Source organism: Physeter macrocephalus, chromosome 19 (assembly GCF_002837175.3).
Source record: "Physeter macrocephalus isolate SW-GA chromosome 19, ASM283717v5, whole genome shotgun sequence".
Lineage (NCBI taxonomy): Eukaryota > Metazoa > Chordata > Mammalia > Artiodactyla > Physeteridae > Physeter > Physeter macrocephalus.
In genome coordinates, this window is record NC_041232.1 from 28,613,343 (window position 1) to 28,636,383 (window position 23,041).

The following is a 23,041-nucleotide window of genomic DNA, read 5'->3' on the forward strand; positions in this document are numbered from 1 at the left end:
GTATGTGTAAGCACGCCTGAGCACGTGGTCCCACACCCTGCTGCTCTGCTAGTTAGTGACAAAATCTGGTATAATAAAATATTAATTATAGCTGAAAGGTTGGGCGAGAAATATGAACTCAATTACAGCTCCATATTGTGAACAAAGGGCAGGAAGGAAAAATCCTTTAGTTATGGAGGTTTGGGATAATGAAAGGACAACTAGAACATTAGACTCGGGCTGAGAAGCTGTGTAAAAGGCCACATGTTATTAATCTTCACGAGAGGCACCAAATTTCAAGTAAATTAGTCCAAGATGGAACATCTTTAAGAGTGACTTCTCCTTTTAACAAGTGAAGACGTTTTCCTTTGCACATTTCATTTCAGTTACGTTTGTCATAATTTAATCATCACAATTTCATAACAAATGCATGACTATAAAAATTATAACTCAAGGTCTGCTACTATTTTTAAAGCTTGTTTTTCTTAAACAGCTCTAGGGATTTGAATAAAACTAGAAAAATCAAATACTATCAAAGCCATACTAAATATCTTCATTATTATACTCAAGTCAGAATCTTGCAGTCCCTAAAAGTAGCAGTAGTGCAGGCCAGGTGAGCCAGAATACAAATGCCACCATCCCGAAGGGGGTGCCGCTGAGAGCACAGTGAACTGGGAGCCCCATGCCCAGGTGACTGGGTCCGGCACTGCCACCAAATCATGCCCTGACCACTAAGGTCCTTTCCAGCTCTGATATTTTATAATCCCTGGTACAAGATCAGGGCAAGCTGTGACATCAACAAGTGAGAAGAAAACTATTTTATTCATATTTCCTCATTTTCTACGATATTTATCACATATCAAGCCTTGTGCCAGGCACAAGGGAAGAAGAAAAAGAGGAATGAAGTCCACACTGTCCCCGTTCTCGGGGTGTTAGAAACAGGTCCCTCCAACAAAGAACTGGGACAAGATGCTGACAGAGGTTTGTACAGAGTGAAAAGGGTACAGAGGGGGAGTGTCAGTGTCTACAGTGGACTTGAGGACACAGGGGCGCGGAGGGGGAAGCTGGGGCGAAGTGAGAGCAGCATCGACGTATACACACTACCGAACGTAAAATAGCTAGTGGGAAGCAGCCACATAGCACAGGGAGATCAGCTCGGTGCTTTGTGACCACCTAGAGGGGTGGGATAGGGAGGGTGGGAGGGAGCCTGAAGAGGGAGGGGATATGGGGACATGTGTATGCATACGGCTGATTCACTTTGGTGTACAACAGAAACTAACACGGTACTGTAAAGCAATTATACTCCAACAAAGATCTATTGAAAAAAAAAACATCTCTTGTGGCATCAGCTTCCCCGAGGACATCTGGCCTGGACCTAGTGCCCAAACGCTCCTACCGTTGGTGACGCCTGCAGACTGTCCTGTGCTACCTACAGCCATCAACTTTCCCCCCAAATTAGAGACAAAGCAATGACAACAAACAAAAAGCTCACGTCTTTGGATTCCCAATGCAATCTCCATTCACTACGACCACCTGTGCCAACAAAGACCCACCCAAGTCTCAACAAGTCTCCCATCAGACTCCCGAGAGGCATGAGGATCCTTCATCAACAGGACCAAACACTGAGGGTAATGGCCGGGCTCTGGCTCAGACGCCTGCCAGGGCCCCAGCAGGCCTGTCCCGAGAGTGCCCGAGTTTCCCGGAGAGGAACCCCAGGAGTGCCAGGGTTTTCCTCACAGTTTCCATACTGCCCAGCTCCTGGCAGAAGGATGCTGCAGGGCATGACAAGCAGGGCTGGTTGCTGACTCCCATACCGCTGGGATGCCCGAGGTGAGGAATAAGAACCAGGTAGATTGCTCCCTGGGGGAGGGCAGGGAGAGCAGCCTGCAAACACGCAGAGCCTCGGTCCCTGCTCCCCTCCACCTCCCCACAGGTGCCTGCCAGGCAAACCTGGAACTCCTTTGTCTGCCTTCTCTAATCACGCCGCAGGTTACAAGAGCCATCATCTCTCAGTTTTAGTATTTCATTTGCTCTCCATTTTAATCATTAAGGTGAAGTCAAAATATTACAGATGTGTTGGTTGTTTGGGGGGCAGTGGTGGTAGAATTTGACAGGGGGAGCCCCTTGCACCCTTCCCAGGCCAGTGGCCCCTGGCCCGGCCTTCTGCAGAGAAGGCCCTGAGCAAGGCCTGTGCACCTGCCCTGCAGGTCCCGGAGCATCAGACTGGAGCTCTGATCTCCTACACAGAATCCTTCGGAGGGGATTATGTTGAAGAAAAAGAAAATCTGAGACATGAGGGAAGGAAAGCGAGACAGTATATTTTCATGCACAAGAGCAAGTTTGAAATGGAGTTTGAGGAAAAGTTAAATTAAGTTTCACAGTATAACTGCTCAAATACATCTACTCTATTATTATTATCTTCCCCTGCAATTTTTCAGGCTTCTTTTCAAGGGTTCTGGAAGAACAAACTTAGTTTCCAAAATGAATTTTCAAAGAGATGACTGACACTGTCATCCTAAAAGCAACTTTAATAAAAATGATCTTTGTTTCCTGGCAGTAAAGGAATCCAGAGTATTATTTTTTAATACAATAAAAGTCACCTAAGATCAGGTGGGGGAAGGGTGGTGGCAGTGGTAATAAGGGATTTAGTACCTTTTGTGAACACACTCTGTAGCAATTCAGCTACAATAACTCATTAAAAAACCGAGCCAATATAGTAATATAAAACTGAAGTTTTACTGCTAAATGACATTTTGGTTTTTGTGACTATGTGTACCAGTGAAAAAAGGAAAAATTTTAGGTTGGAAGTCAGGTATTTAGAGCTCTTTTCCTTAAACAATTTTAGCAATGGATAGAACCTTTTCAAAAGGTTCCAGAACTGTGACAAAAGAACCTTTAGCCCCAAAGGTTTAAGATAGTCTTGCAGTTTACAATTCTTCAATAAAGAAGAGGGAACAATTTAAAAAAAAAACTATTAATAAGCATTTCAAAAGAATTGGTATTTTCTTTCTTTATTCTCCGGAGACTAATAACACGGTAATATGAAAAAGAACATACATATCAACAAAAAAAGACTGATGAATTTGATTAAAACACTCCAATACACTAAGACAAAGCTGTTTAACCCAAGTCCTTCAAGTACTCAAAATTTTGCTAGTAAACATTGAGCAGATTTTGATGGGAGTTAGGCTTGACCAAAAAAATAAAAAGGAAATCTTAGTTTAAAAACAAAAATGAAGAAATAATGAAGAAAACCAAAACAAAAAAACCCTGCTTCTAACTTCTAAGAATGAAGTATTAGAGATAAACCCCAAAGACTGCGAGGATCATAATCTAAAAACAAAGGCATTATATATTTTCTTAACACTGGAAGAGACAATAAAGAAAGGATATTAATTTGCAGAAAAGCCCATGTCTGCAAAGGAAGGTGTAACCACATTGGTTCCAGAGAGATTCTGTAGCGACGATGTCTGTGGTGGGTATGGCTCCTGGGAGGGGCCTTGCAGGCCATGCACTGTTGCACAGGGAGAGCATGGCTGACTGTTAATCCCACCAGACCTCAGTTCCTATATCTGTACACAGAGTGCTGGCATCTGACCAGGAACTCTGCTCTGGATGATTAGAAATAATTTCATAAAGGACCAAGCATGGGACTGCCACATTATAGCTACTCAAGCCAAGTAACAACAATTCTTCATTTTTTTATTATCATAATTATTATTCCTGTCAGATCATAACTGAGGTTCAGAAGTATTATACTGGGACTTAGAAACTTTCCTATGACACAGGCATAAGAAAAGAGGCTACCAAGTTATCTACAAGGTGCTGCCATCTTTACAGACCAGAATAGAGTCAACAATAAATAAGAAAAGCTTTCCTATATTGAGCTGATAATGTCTGTGTTAGATGCTGTCCTGACTGCTTTGCTTACTGTCATTCACCTCCTAGCAGCCCTCTGAGGTAGATATTATCACTCACAACTAACTGAGGAAGAAAATGAGACAGAAAAGTATCACTTGCCCGAGATTACAGGGCCAACAAGCACTAGGATTTAAACCCCGGGTCACCAAACTCCATGCTGTGGTTGGCTGCATATTTGATGTTTCTGAACACCTCTGCACCTTCGTTCCCGGGAAAGAGCCCTTGTTTGTAACTACTCCAACCAGCAGCGCTTTCTCCTCTCTGTGGGGCTTGGATTGGAACAGTAGGTCTTCTAAAACTCTGATGATTTTACAGAATGACTGCACATATTTCTTACAACGACCATAAACTTATTGTCAAAGTATGGGTTTCCTTTAGAATACAGACACTATTTTTTTAATATAAATTTATTTGTTTTTGTTTATTTATTTATGGCTGCATTGGGTCTTCATTGCTGCACGCGGGCTTTTCTCTAGTTGTGGCGAGCAGGGGCTACTCTTCGTTACGGTGTGCGGGTTTCTCATTGCGGTGGCTTCTCTTGCTGTGGAGCATGGGCTCTAAGCGCTCAGGCTTCAGTAGTTGTGGCGCATGGGCTTAGTTGCTCCGCGGCATGTGGGATCTTCCCGGACCAGGGCTCAAATCCGTGTCCCCTGCATTGGCAGGTGGATTCTCAACCACTGCGCCACCAGGGAGGTCCCCAGAGATACTACTGAAGTGATAATCTCGGTATATTGGCATAAAAGTTAAAGGGCAGTAGTGATTAGAAATTTTAAGCATATTACCAAAACCAAGGAATAAAAACTGAACATCAATCTAGTCAGTGTGTTTTGTTAAGCAAATCCTGATATTATAGTTTTACCCTTTCTCAGCACTTCAGTTTACAGAGAACTTTCGCCTGTATTAATCCTCATGATGATGCTGTGAAACGGATAGATCGTGTGTTAGACCCAATTTCAGAACTAAAGAAAGACTCAGAGTTCACAGCATGCCCAAGGTCACACAGTAGTGTAAACAACACAGCCCAGATGCAAACCCAAGGCTTCTGGTCCATGCAATTGTTCTTTTCTTTTAATTAATTAGTAATTAATTTTAAGCTTTCATTACATTTTAATTTGATCTTGATGATAGTTGTTTTCAGAGAATTCTTTGTAAAAATTCTCCATGGTTCCCAGTTTTTTTTAAAAAATATAATTCTAATATACCTTTCAGGTATATAGCATTATAATTCAACATCTGTATACACTACAGAGGGGCCACCATGACAAGTCCAGGTACCATCCATCACCCCACAGTTCATGCCCCTTCGCCCATTTCTCCCACCTCCCAACCCCCTTTCCCACCTACGGGGGGGATGGTGGAGAGCAAAGGAGAAAGGAGAGGGTGTCAGTGACCCTGAGAGGTGAGAAGCAGAAGTTGCAAAGGGGTCAGTACAGGCGTGCAAGGTTCTAGTGACGTTCCTCATGAAATCTGAACTTGTCCCAATGGCTTATTTGAAGTAGTCCTTCTGAATTTCTCTTCTTATTAAAAAAACCAAGATTGATCCAAGGGTAAGGGTAGGGTATTTTTTTTTATGCTTCTGCGCTCTATGGAAGGGTCATGGTGTTTAACTTTTATTTAGAGATGAGAATATAAATTTTTTTTTTTTTTTTTTTTTTTTCCCCCGGTACTCGGGCCTCTCACTGTTGTGGCCTCTCCCGCTGCGGAGCACAGGCTCCGGACGCGCAGGCTCAGCGGCCACGGCTCACGGGCCCAGCCGCTCCGCGGCACGTGGGATCCTCCCGGACCGGGGCGCGAACCCGGTTCCCCTGCATCGGCAGGCGGACGCGCAACCACTGCGCCACCAGGGAAGCCCGAGAATATAAATTTTAAACCCTTCTTCTTCCTTATACATCCAACGAGTTCAAAGGAGGTTTGAGACCTTCGGCTTCTTATCTATAAAGGTTTCAGTGATAATTACTTCTCACGGGAAAAAGATGATGTTCAATTCAATAAACATTTATTGCGCACTTAGTCAGGTTTGAGGAACTGAAGGGTATCCAGAAGCTAAATTATGAAAATCATTTTGTGATCATTTTGCATTTCCTATTACATTTACATACATTTTGCATAATAAGTAGCCTAGGAAAAGGCTCACTTCCAACATTAAATTCATAAATCTAATTAATACTCCTGAGTGCCGGTCAAGCTTCATTTACTATGTGTGTGGTTTTAATTGTATTTGCTGGGATGACCACTGTCTACGTCTCTTTACTTTCTCTGATCCTAGGCTGTTCTAAAGGCTGCTCCTCTCCTTGGTGGACCCACACCTGCCTTCCAGCCCCTGATTGGCCACTTCCTACTTTTCCATTGAGTTTCAGCTGAAACAGCACATCCCGATTTCCTTGCTGGGATTTCATCCTTCTGTCATACGCTCTCAGTGTACTCTGGACTTCTCTACACAGCTTGATCACCATCCTAGCACAGTGACTTGAAAATAAAGATGCTCGATAGATATCTGGTGCACAAATGAATGAATAATAGGCAAATGTCAACCCTCAAATTTCCTATAACACTTGGCAATATTATAAAGGGCAAGAATTTTAACTAGAGACTAATAACTTCAGAGAGCTCTTACCAATTCTCACTGAGCAGGAAATACACTGACGCTGGACAGGCAAACACTATTAGGGAAACGTAGAGAAATGAAAAAAAAACAGGACACAGGGAACAGCTCAAAATGGATACGACGATATGGAAAAAACAAACATTGCTACCCAATCGTTCTACTCTCTCACAGATTGAAGAATTGACTGTTAATTAAATTAAGGAACTGAAAACCAAATATAGGTAACCATCACAAGCACAATGTAATAACAGACTTAATAAAATAATTTTTGATGAAATAGAAGGCACATCAGCATTTTCCTGTGCTTTGCTGTTCTCATCATAAACAATTACACTGTACATACTTAGAGGCACTGGTTGAGAACATGTTCTGCTGAAGAGAATGACATGAAACAGTGCTCATTATATGGCCATGGCTGCCCCCCTCCATAGGATCACGAGGTTCTGACACCTGAGGAGAGTGGTCAGGTCCTCTCCGAGTGGCTCCTTGGCTCCCAAAGCCCACAGCTCTCAGCAGCTCCCTGGATTGGCTTTCACTGTCTGCCTCAAGAGTAACTATAAGCCTCTTTGAACTTGTCATCTTTTCTCACGTATTTATGTGATTGTAACACTTAAAAAAATGAAAGTGAAGCACCCATAGTCGGATCAGTTAGTCTTTGTCAAAATGTCCAAGATCCTGTCTCCCAAAGGCTAACAGTCTCAGCACGGAACACCTCTAGAAATTCATCCCTTAAACTCCGTGGAATCAGTAATCGTGATTAGGAAGACCCAGCAGCTGCTGAGAGCAAATGGCAGAGAAGCAGTGAGATTTGTCACTCAGGCCATAAGTTGTTCAATTCAAGGCATTGGCAACCTTCTGGGGCTCTGGGTTTACAACTGAGACAGCTTTTAAGTGATTCCACTGTTATGTTTATGGATGGTCCAGATAGATGGTGTCGGGGGAAGAAGCAGGAGGTAACTTTCTCTATTGTCAGTGGCCAGTGAGTTCAACCTGCATGTCTGCCTCCCCATCCTGACAGGTGGCTTCTGGGCTCCTGGTCGGCGGGTGGGGGGACTGTGCCCAGCACTACCGACCTCACCTCCAGGGAGGCGGTCACGTATGATAATGTATGGCCTCCACTGTAAATGACGTTCAAGGGCCTTTGTGTAGCCTGTAGTCCAACCTCAGACATTGATCTTTGCAGGGACAAGCATGGGTTCCTTTGGGTATGGGAATGAGAAAAACGAGAAACGGTGTGATCAGAACCTTGAGTCTTCCCTGTCCCTCAGCCAAGAGTCAGCCACACTCAACCACTAAGCGTCCTGGAGCAGTCACTCCTTTTGCGCTCTTTCAGTAAGCTAAGACACCGTCTCATCCATTCACGGGCATTGCAAACACACCCCAAAATGTGTTTCATAATCGTCCCCAAAGTGCCTAGCACAGGCTCAGGGCAAAGGGGTTAGGGTGATACAGTAAAAGGAAGGTAGAGAGAAGCAAAAAGAGAAAGGTCCAGAAGGTTCTTCTGAGCAAGAAGGACTAACAATGCCACCTCTTTACCGCTTATGAAAATTGGGATTTAAAAATATTCACATGATTAGTAATTTCCAGTAAATTACCAGAGAGTCAAGGCTGAGCTGGTTTTTCAATTTTGAGTGTCCTAGTATGCACTTTAACAATACTTTAAACAGTTAACGTCACCAATCACTTTGATTAGGCTATACGTTCTCTTTTTTTCTTCTAAAAGAACTAAATGTTTCTGGTTCCCCTAAGTCCCATTTCTAATGAAAATCAGCATTTGACATGTACAAGATCCCTTCCCTAAGGGTTAGTGATACCTTAACTGGGCGGATGAAAAGGAACACCTGCACACCTGTCCTATGCCCCGTCCCACTAACCCACCCTCCACGGCTGCAGCTGATCTTCCCTACATTTTTTCCTTACCTAAGTCCCTGGAATGGCTGCTCACTGCCCATGGGATACATCTCCACCCCCTGGTATGGAGCATAAGGTCACCCAATCAATCAATCTACCCCTGATCTCCCTTCCGCTTCTCCCATCCCTCCATCCCACCCCTCTCTAATTATATCACACTTCTCATCACCAGAGCAGGCCAACTTGGTCCTCCCCGCCCTCCTGGGATGCATCTGTCTTGCTCAGTATTTAGTCCCTGCCACATACGTAACCTCCTATCTCCATGTGACATACATCCCGTGGGCAACATCCATCTGTCAAGACCCAGCTCCTCTCTGGAATCTTACGCTCACCCCCAGGTACAGCCCCGCCCTCAGGCTCCTCAGCACCCGAGACAGGGGACCAGAGCACATGCTGGGCTCATGTGTCTAGACTGCAAGCCCCTGGAGAACAGAGCCCACGACAGGCCCCTCTGGATCCCCAGGGAGTCACACAGTGCTCGGAACCTAGTGTCTACTGCGTCAATGTAACCCCAACAGCAGCTCCGTGAGCTAACGTGGCGTCACCCCTTGCTTTGGAAAGATGAGTGGCCTGAGGCTCAGAGATGTTAAGAGATTTGCAACCATCACATAGATAGTCGTTGAGAGAGCTGGGATTTGAAACTGGGTTTATTTACTCCAAAGAGTATGTTCTTTCCCTGTATCATGGGAGTCATTTTAGAAAGTTAGGTCCGCTATTCATGTGATGCATAATCAGAGTAATTATTTGAATATTAGAAGAGTTTCCTGCCTATGTCAAAGGATGGAAGACTGATTCTGCCTATCCAAAAGACCATGCGTGACACCTGATACTGTCTTATCTTTTAGGCCGTAATGATCTTGCTTATTCATTATTGATAGATTCAGTAGTTTCCAATTAATTTAGAGCAAAGTACTGGGTAGATCTGAACATTATACATTGATTTATAACAGGTTAATTTAAAATGAAGCTACTTTTTTTTTTTTGGCTGCCTTGGGTCTTTGTTGCTGCACGCAGGCTTTCTGGCTTTTCTCTAGTTGCGGTGGGCAGGGGCTACTCTTCGTTGCGGTGCACGTGCTTCTCATTGTGGTGGCTTCTCTTGTTGTGGAACACGGGCTCTAGGCGCACAGGCTTCAGTAGTTGCGGAGCGCCGGCTCAGTAGTTGTGGCTCTCTGGCACTAGAGTGCAGCCTCAGTAGTTCTGGCACACGGGCTTAGTTGCTCCGCGGCATGTGGTATCTTCCTGAGCCAGGGCTCAAACCCGTGTCCCCTGCATTGGCAGGCGGATTCTTAACCACTGCGCCACCAGGGAAGTCCCTGAAGCTACTTTTAAATTACAGAATCTTTGGATCTTAAGGTAAACTTTGCATTGTAAGGTTTTACACTATAGTTTTTTTTTTCATCCAGCAAGAAAATAATATAAAGAGATAAATTTTTTTATGGATAAATAATAAAATGTTTGCAAATCGCTATTTAACTGGTTCCTCTGAGCCAAGATCAAACTAATAGATAAAACTATTCTGATTAAAGGGCAATTTTTATAAAGACACAGATGTAGAGAACAAACGTATGGACACCAAGGGGGGAAAGTGGAGGTGGGGTGGTGGTGGGATGAACTGGGAGACTGGGATTGACATGTATACACTAATATGTATAAAATAGATAACTAATAAGAACCTGCTGTACAGAAAAATAGAATAAAATAAAATTCAAAAAAAGGGGACAATTTTTAGAATCTGGAGAATAAATTCTAATATAATCATAATGATTGAATGACTATAAAATGGTACTTGAATAACAGATACCTTTCTTTTAAGAAAGTGAAAGGAGGAGCAGATTCTTCAAGGGTGGAGAAAACAACAGACCCCATTGAGTCAAGCAAGTTACTTGTCTCATGGACTCTTCGTTGGTATGGCACGTTGCAAACTTTACTTTTAGAGTGGTTCTAAACAGAAGATTGGTTTCCTTTTGTTTTATGCTTAAGTTTATTCATAAACTTAAGTGTAGAGCTGATAAAGACCATAATTAGCTAATAACTCAGGGGTCAACATGGAAACACCTAACCTTTCTAAAGAGCTGTTGTACAGAACTGGGGTTGGGGGAGAGTTCATTACCTACTTATAGTATCAGTTCCTCAAAACTTGCAAATGCATAAATAAATAGGTAACCAGAGGCAATCAAAATTTAAAATGCAGTAGAGACATTAGAACTTATAGGAATTCTATTTAGGATTTTATTGATAGACACACTTATTAAATTCTTAATTTATTTTTCATGTCAAATTAGATTTTTCGTGAAAGCAGATTTGAAGAGAATGAGACAAACAAAGGAAAAGGTAGAGGCCCAGGGCTGGTCGTGTGAAAAGAAACAATGAGAACCACCTACTGCTACAGTCTGAAGGGTGCCAGAGCAAGAAGAAACACTTATGTAGCATTTAGTGTGTGCGAAGTACGGTTTGAAGTACTATTTGGAAAACAGTACCTCATTTAATCCTCACAAGAACCCTATAATGTTGAAATGCTCAAAGGCTCCTTGCATGAAGCAGAAGAGAAAGGGGTGTCCAAGAAGGTGGTGACAATGCAGTGATAATGTCTTTCCTGGGACTTAGAAATGGGAGACAATCACATAGATTGCTGCTGCTGTAAAAAAAAAATGTAAAAAGAATCTGGTCCATACTTCCTAACATCAAACTTCTAAACCGTAGACAATCATATGCCAACAATTGTAATTCCTAAAATAGGAAACTTGTTGGAACAAAATGCATGATTATGTCCTATCTTTCATTAGTAATAATGATCTCCTTCCTTTCTTTTACTGACAAAGGTTAGTTTCACTGTCCCATCCGAGTTGGCAAGTGTCACAGACTCCCTGGCACTCTCATGCTGAGTCCCTTTAACAAAAACTGCTGTGTGATACCCAGCTTGGGGACACGAGTGCAGGCCCACAAAGAGAATAAAGCTCGTTTCCCATACAGTTCCAGGATCAAATGGAACATGTGTGAGAAATATAACACATTTTCTTAAAATAAATACAATTGCTTTACTGCCTATTTATCCTCAATGGAATGAAAACTTGTCCTTCACCTTCTTCTAAGATTAAGAGTGGATTTTTCAAAAGACAAAGAGCTCTATAATGAGGAAAATAGCATCCTTTAATGCATTTTTCATTTTCTGTCTAATTTGTTACAAAAGAATATTTGATGAGTAATTTGAATAAATCAAGAAATATTGAAGTTAACAATGCCGCTTTAATATCAGAACGTTTCCTACTTTACCACGTAAAACAAAGCAGCATAAGGAAAAAAATGTTAGGAGTAAATGAAAATAGCACACATTTGCAGTCTACCATGAGAGCAAATTCAAGGCAAGATCAGTTTAATAAAAATCTGGACATAGTATATAAAAATAAACAAATTCTTGACTTATATATGAAACTGCAGGTGTTACATGATACAAGTCTTTTTGTTTTTAAATCAGAGGGTTTTGGATGAATAAAGCATTTATGCTTGCTTTTTACTAACAAGAAATATTTCCTATCTCATTTGAAACCTTACTTACCTAGGACACGTTGTTGAAAAAAGTTAGGCAAAATATGTCTTCCATTCCTTATGCCTCCTCTCTTCCCCATTCATAAGGTAGTGAAGTTCCTATTTGCTTTAAGATTTTGGCCCTGATTCTCAGCAACAGAAACTATTCACAAATTGCTTTTTAAACATAACTGTTGAGGAAGCATTCAACTTAGAGGATAGCCACAGTATAAGTCACCAATGACTGCCAATGCACAGCATTAAAATAATCGGGGCTAAAGACATGGAAACAACCTAAATGTCCATCGACAGATGAATGGATAAAGAGGAGATGGTGTGTGTGTATATATATATGAATATTACTCAGCCATAAAAAAGAATGAAATAATGCCATTTGCAGCAATATGGACGGTCCTAGAGATTATCATACTAAGCGAAGTAAATCAGAACAAGAAAGACAAATACCATATGATATCACTTATATGTGGAATCTAAAATACGACACAAATGAACATATCTATGAAACAGAAACAGACTCACAGACATAGAAAACAGACTTGTGGTTGCCAAGGGGGAGGGAAGGACTGGGAGGTTGGGATAAGCAGATGCGAACTCTTATATACAGGATAAATAAACAAGGTCCTACTGTATATCACAGGGAACTATATTCAATATCCTGAGATAAACCATAATGGAAAAGAATATGAAAAATTATATACATGTATAACTGAGTCACTTTGCTGTACAGCAGAAATTAAACACAATATTGGAAATCAACCATACTTCAATAAAATTAAAAAGAAATAATCTGGACTACTTTACTATTAGAATAAAGTGGGTGCCATGAATTAAAATTATATTCACATGGTTCAGCCTCGGTGTTAATGTTTTGGTTGTTGCTGTGATTACTGCCCTCCTTCCATCCCTCCCTGTAGGCACACAACTGTAATAGATGTTTTCCCCACTCAACAGTTTCTCCTGAATGAACGAATCAAAGAATGATTTGGTAATCTTTGAACATTCCACTGAAATGAATATCAAAATATTTAATTAGTTAACATATTCAAGCACTGAGTTTTAATTAAGAAGACACCGAGCTCCAAAACATTTATGAACAAATTAAAGCAACAATGCCTAAGGAACAAAAATGAGAGTCATTTGAATTACAAAAACGTGATTGAGTCTCAAGCTACAGCCCATTAGAAGGTATAAAACATCATTAATGAGGGTTACTGCACACAGCAGATTATATATAAAGACATACATCACAAGAGTAAAATCACAGACAGAATTTTTGTTAGTGCAAGAAAAGCACCACAGTTAGTGTAAAACTCATTCTTTATTTAGAGTTGCTCTTTTTTTTTTTTTTTAGAGTTGCTCTTTTACTGTCAAATTATTAGGGTTTTCTCTGTTGGACTTTGTCTGCATGTAATAAACAGTGGAGAGAAGAAGAGAGAGAAATGAGGTGATTCTAAATGAGTAAAAGAAAATTAAGCTTTTCCCTGTCTTATTAAAGAAAAAAAATTGAATCCATGAACAGACATTAAAATTCTGTCCTAGGTGCTAGTTTACTGGCTGGAATGATGGAATTTGTGTTCTTACCGGCCATCTCAGGATTTAAATAATTTTATGTGACAGAGCTGATGCACTGATCGATAAAAAGACAACAATCATTTACATTGAGAGTTTAGTGAAATTTCAAGAATCTGCATTAACCAAGCTGAGTGTTTGTAGTGGAATCAGTATACAAGCACCTCATTTATTAAAGTGCCTCAGTGAAGTATGACTAAATTTTCAACACCAATGAATATGGATTAAAGAAAAATCAAATCAATCAAAAGAATGGGTTTTTTGCAATCACACAATGACAGTATTTTTGAACACATAATTCTGTGCAAAATCCAGGAAAGCCAACAGATGTTCAATTCCATTTCTTCTTCTAGTATTTATCTTACCATTTGGGAAAAGCTTTCTTGTATTGCAGTTGATTACATGTGCATTTTGCAAATTTCCAGATGTGTTCAAATGTTTCAATCTACATTATGGTTTTATATTTTAGGTCCCTATGAGTCCCTAATCAGAGTTCTTATTTCTCTAAACATTAAATGAAATTGAAAATTTTCATATACCCCATTTAGATTGAGAGTATTATGGACATTTTTTTCCCAATCTAGTCTTTCTAGATATATTGGTCTTCCATCTACTCAATAGATAATCAGTCCCATTATGCTGTACTATAATAATGAATCCTTTGAAGAGAATATTCACTTTTCTCAAAAAAAAAATCTTTTTGACAGGTGAGTTTGAGATAATTTCCTCTCTCAAATTTGTGCCAATAAAATTTACCCATTTAAGACAAGCATCCTTCCAGTAAAGGTGGCATCTGTAGTGGATTTCCCTGTAACGCTTATTGAACTGTTTGCCACAAGAATTGATCTTGATTCTAGCATTGTAGATTTCCACGATGGATAGAGATAGTAAATTTGTTCATTTCAAGCTGCTAACATTTTGTAGAAGAGGGCATCATAGAGGCAGAATGCAAAATGACCCCAGCCAATTCCAGGAATGCTTAGCCAGTAACAAGATGATGTTTCAGAAAAGCAAAGCAGTGCTGAACTTGGAAAATCAGGCAGTATGACAGGTGTGAAAGAGCATGTGACATGATAAACTGCAATCTTCACAGAGTTAGAGCTGCGCCTGATGAAATGATGTGAGACCTGCGTTTTAGACACCCTGACCAGCATCTGAATTTGTATTTTTATAGACATAAGAATAAAACGCCTGAGGATGTCTACAACTAACTAAGTAGTGAGGCTTCAAAGTCTCCAAAAACAACTAGAAAGGTGTAAAGGAAAAGAACAAAACCGTGCCTTAGCAAGGCAGATGATGGAAAATATGAGTAGTCGTTTGGGACACAACTGACACTTTAAAAGGATAAGAAAAGCGTTTCTGGGGACAGGACTAACATGGATTGCCCAAAGAAATGTTATTTGAAAACTTAGACTTGGAAAGATCTATACAAAGATGAGGATGGCAATCCAACTGAAAGGGTTAGAAGGAAAGAAGCAACAAGAATAGAAAATGTGTGAAAGGAGTTTTTATGAGAATAAAGTAGAGTGTTGGAGAAATGGTTAGGGTTTCAGCTTCCTTCAGTTTGGAGGCTCTGAAAGTGAATGACCTCTACCCTCTCATTTCATCGAGATGCCTCTGCGGTAGAACCTGGACTCCTGTCCTAACGGCCTGTTTTGCTGAGTCTGGGCAACTCAAATTGGTCAGAAACAAACGATGTTCTCAAGGCCACGGTTAGAGCGTCAATTTTCATTTAATAATAATTCAGCTTTCTGGAATGAAAAAGTCAGACCCGTGGCCATAGGTACACTTGGGTCTTGGACAGCCATCCAATGAGGGTGAGCCTGGGGTCATTCAGTTCGTGCAACCCCTCAGTGCCAAACAAATCAACCCAAAGGGCCTGGGCAGTGTCAGTGGCATCGCTTTTCTTGCAGAAATAATATCTTACACCTGGAACAGAGCTTTTACATATTTCAGAGTGTTCTCACTTACTGCACCTATGAGTGGCGATCCGAAATCCCTTACATGGGCTACTACTTTGAGTAAGTCAGCAAACTAAAACTTGTTTCATATCATTTTGCAGGGTTTTCAAATAAAAGTTTCTGTGATTCTACCCTAATGTGAATTCTCTATCAACTAATGCTTGTCTGTTTTTCATCTTGAGTCTGTGAACTGAAACTTACATATCTTATCAGGCAGAAAGAAGTCCAATGGATCCGCCTTGGATACTGTAGTGAAAACGTGATCAAAGAGAGGCCAGGTTTCAAAAGGTTAATGAAATAAAATTCTACAAAAGGCACAGGGAAAGGAACCCCACCCCCGGCCCTGTAGCCTTAATTGTGAATGTAAATGTTTCCTTGGAGAACGCTACTCAAAGGAATAGGTTATTTTCAAGGGAATCTACTCTGTTAGTACAAAATATCTGAATCCCTCTGAAACAAGTAGAAATTTCATTTATATAGATTAATGAGCTTATGACAAGTTCATACTCAAGAGTTATTCAGGCATTCCTTTGCTCCTTCCTACGAAGAATAAATTTATTTTATCCATTCACAGTAAAAGTTATACTTTGTAATTTCTTAGCTATATAAATCATCACACGATGAGAAATGAGGCCTACATCATGGTAATAAACTTAAATCTGTTCAAATAAAGACTTCACAATCATCTTTCCAATCACCTGTTTCTTTAAAAAAAAATAGTTATACACCACATATTCAATTGAGAGATTAGCCAATTTACTAAAGGTTAAGGACTTAAAACTCCATGTAAACAAAACAAACAAAAGCACTCCACGAAAGTCCATTTAAGGAATAGGGCTCACCTGACCTTGGGTAACTAAATTGCAGGGAGCAATTACCTTGTAGGAGTAAAGCCACTTCAAAGGACTGGGTTTTTTTTTTCCTTATTTTCAAAGAACAACCCACTTGCATCAGAATCAAACTCTACACAATACTTGATCACCCCACATCAAAACCCTTTCCTTCCCCTCAGCCCTTTCTTTTAATTAGAGTTCATAAGGATATGGGTTTGACCGAGGCCTGTAGCAAATTCCCAGAAAACACATGTGAGACTTGACTTCAGTTTTCACCTAAAACCACCCCTTCTCCGCTTGGTACCTGACAGGTGCGCCTCGGCTGTGTGCAGGCTTCAGCAGGACCGTCACCGTGTTGTCGGTTTGATTCAAGGGTGTCTCAAGTTCATAAGCCGGCATGGAGGGTGCTGGGGAAGACGCATGAGATAGGAGACTCATGATTTCTGGTTTGTCTTTTCCGTTTCCTTTCTACTTTCATTTACAATGAGCATTAAAAACACAGCACACTTAGTTTAAATTGCCTCTGTGAACCAAACACGAACAGCCTTTACATATCTACCCAACCCTGAACATCAGGGACAGCTGTTAAAACCATCATGTGTTGACTTTGGTCTTGAGTTTAACCTGGGAGGGGGCACGAGAGGGGCTTAGGAGGTGTTAGTAATACTGTTTCTCAATTTGGATTCTCGCTAAATGGGTGTAGCCATTACATTCATCCATACATGTACATCACTGTAATTAAACTGTAAATTGTAAAATAAATTTAATTTGTGTGCTTTTCTGTACATATGCTTTTCTTAAAATATTAAATGCAAATTTAAGAAATAATTACTAGGATAATAAAACTGATCATTTCAGTTCTCCCATCTAAGTCAAGGTTTCTTGTGTACCAAATATCTACCCAGAGATTTGAAGAGGTCCTTAGGAGTCAGAGGGCTTGGCTGGACCTAGTGACCACCGGTGGGCTCTCTGGGAAAGCACAACCGCGGAAAAGATACTGAGTTGAAGTGAGAAAGGCTTGGGTTTGACTTTCTGTTGCCTTTTGTTTCGACCAGCATGAGAGCTTAGGCATGGTAATTATCTCTGAAGCTTCAGTTAACTCATCTATCAAAATAGGAGAAATTACCCTCCAGGGTTATAATGGGAACTCAAAGAGATAACAGATAAAGAGAGATGGGGAAATCTAGTTCTACAAATGTCAGCCCTCTTCCCAGTGCGGATCCCATTTCCAAGGCCATTTCCTGGCAGTCTTTGCTTTCTAGATTGTTCAGCTCGTTACTAGAAGATAACAGCTCTTCGGTAATACTGTCATCACGGTGCACAAGAGACATCGCTGCACGAAGGCTGTGACGCTGGCCACACAGGCACCGGCCTTTGTAAGGCCCTCCGGTTGGGTCCCTGATAAGGACAGTAGAGGCCAGTTTGGCGAGTATCGTTTTTTAAATCTCACATACAAGAAGCTTTTATGTAAAAGACATGGGTTATAGCTCAGGTCCATTCATTGGATCTTCTCAGCATTAAAATTAGCTCTAATTCTGTTAAAAATTAACTCCAGTTCATAACACAGAACTACATTTTGGATAGAGAGTAGTTCTCTGAGGTCCACGGAAGTAGAAAATAGGGGCCCAGAATCCGTAATTTCTTTGAACCATAAAAATCAAATAGTTATTCTTGATGAGCCTTTGCAGGCTAACTAAAATGTCAGCTGGCTTTGCTTTGGGATAGAACTGTTGAACTTGGTGGGCTAAGAGCGGCCAGACTCACACCAACCAGAATTTTTACCTAATACAAATGGTAAAAATGAATTATTTTTTCTAAAAGAATAGCCTCTTTAAGATAATAATCTTTGAAATATGGTTTCCAGAGGGAGAAATTACCAAAAAAGGGGCTTGGAGGTATGTGCATTGGCACACATTACCTCTTTAAACAGATAATATCATCTTAATTTACATCCAGGGGTAAATTCACTTGATCAAGATCAGAGGGCTTCCCTGGTGGCGCAGTGGGTGAGAGCCTGCCTGCCGATGCAGGGGACACGGGTTCGTGCCCCGGTCCGGGAAGATCCCACATGCCGCGGAGCGGCTGGGCCCGTGAGCCATGGCCGCTGAGCCTGCGCGTCCGGAGCCTGTGCTCCGCAACGGGAGAGGCCACAACAGTGAGAGGCCTGCGTACCGCAAAAAAAAAAAAAAAAAAGATCAGACAAGAAGCACTGGGAAAAATTATAACTAGAACTCATATTTTCTGATTCCAGGCCCACTGGTCTTTCTACTCAGGCATCTGTACAACTTATGTCATTTTCCTAACCTCTGAAGTACCTTTCTCTTTTCCAACTCTCCATGTTGTTTTTATAAGCTAATGTCTTATATCAAACATCAAGTGTCTATTAAATTTCAAGTTAAGTTTGTGCTCATAAATTAAATCTTACACAATGCAAAGTTATCCCTTAAGTTATAATTGCTTAAAAACAAAATTCCAAACCTCACTCCTCCCTCAAAACCTAGTACTTAGAGTACTTGTGTTGTATTTCCTTCCCTTCCTTCAGTCCTAAAGAAAATCTCTCACAGAACTAGGGATGAGGGACAACAGATATAAAAATCAGGCTAAATATTACTTAGCTGATCCTGACTGATGAGAAGTTACTCCATCACCTGCCTCCTGCTCTTCTACCCCCAACCAAAACAGTCACAGCCCAAACTCAAATACTGCCCTACTCAGATCCAAAGGGGAAAACATGGAAAAGGAAAAACGTCTCCTGGAACTGCATATCCCACACCAGATGGCAACTCCATTTCCTCTAGTCTGAAGCACAAAGACATTTTCTGCACAGTTGCACATGCCCAGAAATATTTCCCAAATTATGTCCTTTGTTGGATGGTGTAATTGAGTCTCTATAAGAAACAAGCTGGTGGATGTAAGTGCTTGGCGCCACCCCTCTGTAGTAGCCTCTCTCTTGAGGACGTGAAACTACTAACAGTGAAGGTCCCACGGAAGGCTGAGCCTTCTGGAAGGGACTCCACATAACGCTGCCTTTCTGCTGAGCACTCCGTTGTGAGAGACCTCGCTATGGAGACTTTCCCGACACTGCTGCTCTGGGAACTTGGGACCGTGAAGGGCTGAGAGTGCTGGGAACAGCATCTTCCGCTCATGTCTGAGTTCTCTGACACAGACTCTTAAAACAGTACCTACCTCCTGATGCAGGACGACGATCTGACGCTCCCAAATGATAAACATTTGCAGCGTTTTATTGAATTCCATGAGTCCGATTTTCATACTTACAAAAATATGAATTTACGTGTACGTTTGGGTGAGCTCTGCAGACTTGACAATGGGAATGAGAAAGTACCCAAATGCTGCTTCTGATAAAAGACACAGCTCATGAATGTACGATACCTGATATTTTGGTGGTGAACTGATTTGTTGCCGGGGGTCCAAAACCCTTAGCCGTGCTAGCTCGGATGGTGAAGGAGTATGTGGTTCCCGGATACAGTCCGAAAAACAGAAAGTGGGTTTCATTTCCCAGTTTTGAAACTCTTCCACTTTGATTGGATAGATCTATTTCTGGGTCAAAGGAACTGACTGCCTTGTAGGTGATCTGTAAGAGAAGATGGATGTGATGAAATACCTGAGGCAGATCGACCGAGACTGCATCTTTATCCAATAAGCCCTCCTGATGTATGCACTGTCAGATGCTTTATGATAAGCTCTCCTGCTCCCCTAGACTCTTCAAATCCTGGATCCAGTGAACGGGCACAGGAACTCAGCCAAAACTGTGATGAGTTATTACTTTTACAGACAGAGGAACTGAAAGCCAGTAGATTAGAACATAAAGAACGAGTTCAGGTTTAAACTAATACCTTGAAGTTGTTTGCTTTCGAAGTGTCTTGTTGGAAAACTACATTACAGCTGGCTTAAAACAAAATAACAAAATAGACAACCAGCTCAAACAGATAAGGACCCGACAAGGGGAAGGCCTCATCTCTCATCCAGGGGCCAGAGTCTGATTTTGCCCTGAATAGGATTATCGTATGCTGGGAACAAGGGCACTTTTATGTGTTTTCCTTAATGTGGGCAAAGATACCTGCTCCAAAAATCAATCCTAGATGCGTGTCAGTAGCCCTTAATGCTGTGACTGTGGTAGTTGCGACGTGTCCTGTTTACATTTTTCTTTAGAGCAATGCTGTCCAATAGGACTGTCAGGATGGGAATGTTCTATTCTGCACTATTCAATGTGGTGGCCCCTAACCAGGGGCCACAGAGCACTAGAAACATGGCCGGTGAGACTGCAGAACTGAAAAATTTATTTCATTTTATTATTATTTTTTAAAATCATTTAAAAAAATTGAAGTTACTTGATTTACAATGTTGTGTTAGTTTCAGGTATACAGCAAAGTGATTGTATGATTATACATACATATATACATATTGTTTTCCAGATTCTTTTCCATTATAGGTTATTACAAGATACTGAGTATAGTTCCCTGTGCTATATAGTAGGTCCTCGTGTGTTATCTATTTTATATATAGTAGTGCGTATATGTTCATCCTAAACTCCTGATTTATCCCTCCCTCCCTTCCCCCTTTGGTAACTGTAAGTATCTCTTCTATGTCTGTGAGTCATTTTATTTTAATTAACTAAAATTTAAATTTAAATTGCTCCGTATGGAAACTAGGAGTTTCCATTTTGGACACAGTGCAATTCTGGAAACTTTATGTTTGCCACGTGACGGGTGTTCAAATCACCCTGGATGAGTCTGGATTGTGTGAAAATAAATATAACATAGGTGTCTTTAAATTTTGCCCTTTCAAATGATGTTTTAAAAAATTTCACCCTAAGTAGTTCATCAACTCTTCAAGAACATGCATTTTAGGGGTGATTACTAACTTTTCCTCTTTGTAATGGCATAATTTTAAAATGTGGCATATTCAAAAGTTTTAAATTGCAAAACTGAGCACTTTTCTTGACTTTAGATAGGTTAAAGTTACTGATAATTTATGTGCATGAACACTAACACTGTTATTATACCAAGTGATAATTGACATTCTTTCTTCTTATATTTATAGCATGTCATTATAATTAAGGAGACCTCTCTGAAAGGATATTTAGATTGAGTCAACTACGCTTTGGCAAGAAAATGTTTGCTGTATATATTAATCACCGCCGTGCATGACACCATCAGAGTCAGGCAGCAGATCTGCTGTTAACCCTCTCGTGGGCTTCCCTCACGAGGTTCCTCTGAGTCAAGAAACAAGACCATATCCACCAGCAGCTGCTGTCGGGGGACTTCAACGTCACTGCTTTGCGCTTAGCTGCGCACTTTGAACTCCATCCTGAGAGCTCCAGAGAAGAGGTAGAGAAGGCAGATCTAAGCTGTGACAACATAACTGCTCCTCCAAATTTATTAATTCCCTCATTCACAGCATCTTCACTGCACGTCTCTTGTGTGCCAAGCACTGTACTCTGGGCTGGGGTCTCATGTGGTGATTCAAACACGGTACCTGCCGGGGGGGAAGGTAGCAGTCTGGTGGGTAAGGGGAGACCTGACCCAGCAGTGATGATGCAGTTTAATTAGCATAAGGACTGGCCTTATGAAAAACTTCAATGGGATACAAATGCGTATGGGACAAAGTTCAAACTTCTGAGCTCTGCGCTTAAGACTTGCCTACACCTTCTTCTCTAAACTTTTTTCTTTTGCTTTTTTTTTAACATCTTAATTGGAGTATAATTGCTTTACAATGGTGTGCTAGTTTCTGCTGTGTCACAGAGTGAATCAGCTATACGTATACATATATCCCCATATACCCTCCCTCTTGTGTCTATATACATATATCCCCATATCTCCTCCCTCTTGCATCTCCCTCCCTTCCACCCTCCCTATCCCATCCCTCTAGGTGGTCACAAAGCACTGAGATGATCTCCCTGTGCTATGTGGCTGATTCCCACTAGCTATCTATTTTACATTTGGTAGTGTATATATGTCCATGCCACTCTCTCACTTTGTCCCAGCTTACCCTTCCTGCTCCCCATATCCTCAAGTCCATTCTGTAGGTCTACATCTTTATGCCTGTCCTGCCCCCAGGTTCTTCAGGTAATATTCCATTGTATATATGTGCCACATCTTCTTTATCCATTCATTTGTGAATGGACACTTAAGTTGCTTTCATGTCCTGGCTATTGTAAATAGAGCTGCAATGAACATTGTGGTACATGACTCTTTTTGAATTATGGTTTTCTCAGGGTAATTATGGTTTTCTCAGGGTATATGCCCAGTAGTAGGATTGCTGGGTCATATGGTAGTTCTACTTTTAGTTTTTTGGGGAACCTCCATACTGTTGTCCATAGTGGCGGTATCAATTTACATTCCCACCAACAGTGCAAGAGGTTTCCCTTTTCTCCACACGCTCTCCAGCATTTACTGTTTGTAGGTTTTTTGATGATGGCCATTCTGACTGGTGTGAGGTGATACCTCATTGTAGTTTTGATTTGCATTTCTCTAATGATTAGTGATGTTGAGCATCCTTTCATGTGTTTGTTGGCAATCTGTATATCTTCTTTGGAGAAATGTCTATTTAGGTCTTCAGCCCATTTTTGGATTGGGTTGTTTGTTTTTTTGATATTGAGCTGCATGAGCTGCTTGTAAATTTTGGAAATTAATCCTTTGTCAGTTGTTTCGTTGGCAAATATTTTCTCCCATTCTGAGGATTGTCTTTTCATCTTGCTT

At 41.0% G+C, this 23,041-nt stretch overlaps 1 protein-coding gene across 5 annotated transcripts in view; it reads right to left on the reverse strand.

Moving 5' to 3' along the window:
- PTPRM (protein tyrosine phosphatase receptor type M) overlaps positions 1-23,041 on the reverse strand; it is an 805,568-nt gene that overhangs the window by 286,431 nt on the left and 496,096 nt on the right. For all 5 annotated transcript variants that reach the window (XM_028480386.1, XM_028480385.1, XM_028480384.1 and 2 more), the window contains exons 10-11: positions 19,713-19,914; positions 16,627-16,729 (exon numbers count right to left, since the gene is read on the reverse strand). In XM_028480386.1, coding sequence (XP_028336187.1) covers positions 16,627-16,729; positions 19,713-19,914 — 305 coding nt within the window. The remainder of the gene's footprint in view (positions 1-16,626; positions 16,730-19,712; positions 19,915-23,041) is intronic.